At 56.5% G+C, this 3,558-nt stretch overlaps 1 protein-coding gene across 1 annotated transcript; it reads left to right on the forward strand.

Annotated features, from left to right (window-relative positions):
- Positions 1-1,118: 1,118 nt before the first annotated feature.
- Positions 1,119-1,883, forward strand: LOC134434131 (olfactory receptor 14A16-like). Its single transcript, XM_063182823.1, has one exon. It carries the CDS (start codon positions 1,119-1,121, stop codon positions 1,881-1,883), a length of 765 nt encoding a protein of 254 aa, XP_063038893.1.
- The last annotated feature ends 1,675 nt before the right edge of the window (positions 1,884-3,558 follow it).

Consider the following 3,558-nt stretch of genomic DNA (forward strand, 5'->3'; position numbering starts at 1 on the left):
AGTCAGGGCTGGGGAGGTGCTGAGAAGTGCCTGGGGCAGAATCACTGCCAGCCCTTGGCACAGGAACCTCTGGCTGCAGGACAATGCAGCTGCAGCTCCTGGAGCCATCTCCTAAAGCTGGAACATCGCAATGCCTACAGACTCTGTGAGTACATTCTCTGATTGTCTCTTGAACAGAGCAGCCAGGGCTGCCCAGGTCCTGCAGCCCAGGGCGCTGTGCTGGGGCAGGGACTCTGCTGCCTGCCAGGGACAGCTCTCAGCCAGCCCTGGCAGTTGCTCCTAGCACTGGGGTACAAGATCTGGGTGGGTGGAGACAGCTGGTCAGGCTTGGAAGTTTTCTCCTTGTGTGGTGCAGATGCTGCATTTTTCAGGACTGCTCCCAGCAGGGCATTAAACTGCCGAACATTTGCAAATAGAATATACAGGGAGCACAGCATGGCAGGGGCTGCATAAAAGAGAAAATCATGCTTTTTATTCTACTACTCTGGGTTACCTGGAAGGGAAGTTGCACACAGATATTAATCTCTCAGTTCACATTTAGGGAAAAAAAAAAGTTATCTCAGATGTGAATAAACCAGACGCTGATGAAAATCAGCACAGGGCCTCTTACAGGCAGCATCTTTGTCACTTTTCCAGTCTCCTCAGGGTTGCTCTGACTTTGCCATCAGAGCCTGCAGAGCCAGAGCTGCCACTGGGCAGTGCCAGAGCTAGGAAGCTCTGCAGGGCAGAGCTGAGCCCCCAGGGCTGGGCTGGGCTCTGGCAGCACTGGCAGGGCCCAGCCCTGGGCACAGGGAAGGAGCTGCTGGCAGGGACAGCTCCAGGCAGCAGCGCCCTGGGCAGGCAGTGGGGGAAAAGTGCCCCCAGGCTGTGCTGGGATATTTCAAGTCCTCTCCAAACCCAATTATTCCATGAGTACTTTTTTTACAGATCCCCATGCCAAGACAGCACAAATGTGCAACAGCAGCTCCATCAGGCACTTCCTCCTGCTGGCATTGGCAGACACGTGGCAGCTGCAGCTCCTGCACTTCTGCCTCTTGCTGGGCATCTCCCTGGCTGCCCTCCTGGGCAACGGCCTCATCATCAGCGCTGTAGCCTGCGGCCACCACCTGCACACGCCCATGTTCTTCTTCCTGCTCAACCTGGCCCTCAGCGACCTGGGCTCCATCTGCACCACTGTCCCCAAAGCCATGCACAATTCCCTTGGGGAAACCAGGAACATCACCTACACAGGATGTGCTGCTCAGGTCTTCCTGATTTTCTTCTTCTTTGCAGCAGAGCTTTACCTTTTGACCATTATGTCCTATGACCGTTACGTGTCCATCTGCAAACCTCTGCACTATGGGACTCTCCTGGGCAGCAGAGCTTGTGCCCACATGGCAGCAGCTGCCTGGGCCAGTGCCTTTCTCAATGCTCTGCTGCACACAGCCAATACATTTTCCTTGCCCCTGTGCCATGGCAATGCCCTGGGCAAGTTCTTCTGTGAAATCCCACAGATCCTCAAGCTCTCTTGCTCACAGTCCAACTTCAGGGAACTTGGGCTAATTGCTGTTAGTGTGTGTTTAGCTTTTGGATGTTTTGTGTTCATTGTTTTCTCCTATGTGCAGATCTTCAGGGCTGTGCTGAGGATCCCTGCCGAGCAGGGACGGCACAAAGCCTTTTCCACCTGCCTCCCTCACCTGGCTGTGGTCACCCTTTTCATCAGCACTTCATTTTTTACATACCTGAAGCCCCCCTCCATGTCCTCCCCATCCCTGGATCTGGCCCTGTCAGTTCTGTACTCGGTGGTGCCTCCAGCCCTGAACCCCCTCATCTACAGCCTGAGGAACCAGGAGTTCAAGGATGCCGTGTGGAGACTGATGACGGGAAGGTGTCAAAAACATTAAACTTCTGCCGAATTTGTGCAACTCACTTGTAATAAAAGCCATCTTTGAGACTCCTTTTTGGTTTCATTTTGGAGGTTCTTTACTGTTGTTTTTATTTTTTTCATATTTACACAGAGAAATGTCCCTTTTTCTGCTATTTCTCCTTTTTTTTCTCTCCACCTTCCCTGTGGTCACAGACTGTGCCAATGAGGAGCTATTCCCTTGGTGGGTTTTTAAGGAACTAAAGTAACTCCCAGGCAAGTTTTCTGCAGAGATGCCGTTTAGTTGCCTTCTGTGGATCTGCAGCAGCAATGTGTGTGTGCAGAGCTAGGGGCAGATCAGGGCTGGCCCAGCAGCTGTGCCCAGCAGCAGCAGCAGCAGCAGCAGCAGCAGCACTTGGTGTTGCCAGTGCTGCTGCCATGGCCCTGCCCTGCCGCCCTGGTGGCCCTGGGGTTGCTGCAGGGCCTGAGTGCTCTCGGGGCTGGGCACAGCCCTGGGGGTGGCAGTGCCAGGGCTGCAGCAGGGACAGGCCATGGGCACTGCTGGGGCAGCGCTGACGCCTCAGCCCAGGCCCTGGGAGCTCCTGGCTCCTTGCCCAGGCTCTCTCAAGAACACGGCCAGGCCAATGCTCAGCACAGAAAACCCCCGTGAGCAGCCCCAGGCTGGCCGTGGGCAGGCTGAGAGCAAACAGCATGGCTGGGGCTCTGCAAGGGCCCTGGGGCAGACAGGAAGGAGCAGCAGAGCAGGGGCTGATCCATCCCCAGTGTGCTGGACAGCCCAGGGCAGCGTCCCAGATCATCCTGATGGAGCTGCCAACAACATCCCCCATCTGCAGCCCTGGCCTCTCCCCCAGCTCACACAGGTGCCCCATCCTTGCAGGCACAGACACGGCAGCACTGGCTCAGCAGCCCCTGTTTGCATTGCACACAGCAGGGGGAAGCACCCCCAAGCTGTTGCTGTGGGGGCACAAATGAACCTGAGGGAGCACAAATGCCATCAGCCCCTGGGGCCAGCAAGGGCTGGGGGACACCAGGGAAACCACTGAGCTTTGCCCTGGCCTCTGCACTCAGCCAGATGATTTGTTCCCATCAGCTGGGAGTTTCCTGTGCCACTGCAGACGCTGTTGCTCAGAGCCAGGGCTGCCTGGCACCCACCCCCAAAATGCCCTGAGCATTTCCTTGGCTTCACCTTTGATTTCTTTCCTCGTCCCTTATCCAGATTCCTTCCTATTGCCCTTTTGCTGTTCCCTCCCCTGCAAACAGCCCATCCCTGTTTGCCCTTTCCTCTCTGGCCCCACTCCCCATTGCAGTTCCAGACTTGGCACCATGGGAACGTCCCTTGGGCAGCAGGATCATCCTACAAGTGCTGCAGGAATTGTCTGCAGGCTCCTGTAGGTCCTGGTGCTGCTCCCTTGCCAGAGGCACCCCAGGCCAAGGGGGCACATCTGGGCTGCTGTGTCTGGCTGTGGGGCTCCCTGTTCTGGGCAGTGAGGAGGAGCTGCAGAGGCTCTGCAGGACTGACAGGATGGGCTTTGGGGCTGGCAGGAGAAGCTGAGGGACCTGGGCTGCTGGAGCTTCTGAAGAGGAGGCCCAGGACTCATCCTGCAACTGCTCCAAGGGTGGCTTTAGAGAATCACAGAATCAGCCAGGCCAGGCTGGCTGATCTCCAGGTCATCCTGGAGATCATCTCCAGGATC

The sequence above is a fragment of the Melospiza melodia genome, unplaced genomic scaffold (genome assembly GCF_035770615.1).
Source record: "Melospiza melodia melodia isolate bMelMel2 unplaced genomic scaffold, bMelMel2.pri scaffold_32, whole genome shotgun sequence".
Classification (NCBI taxonomy): Eukaryota; Metazoa; Chordata; class Aves; order Passeriformes; family Passerellidae; genus Melospiza; species Melospiza melodia.

Excerpts from the sequence above, each read along its gene's own strand:
- LOC134434131 (XM_063182823.1), top strand. The coding sequence starts at position 1,119 with ATGTTCTTCTTCCTGCTCAACCTGGCCCTCAGCGACCTGGGCTCCATC.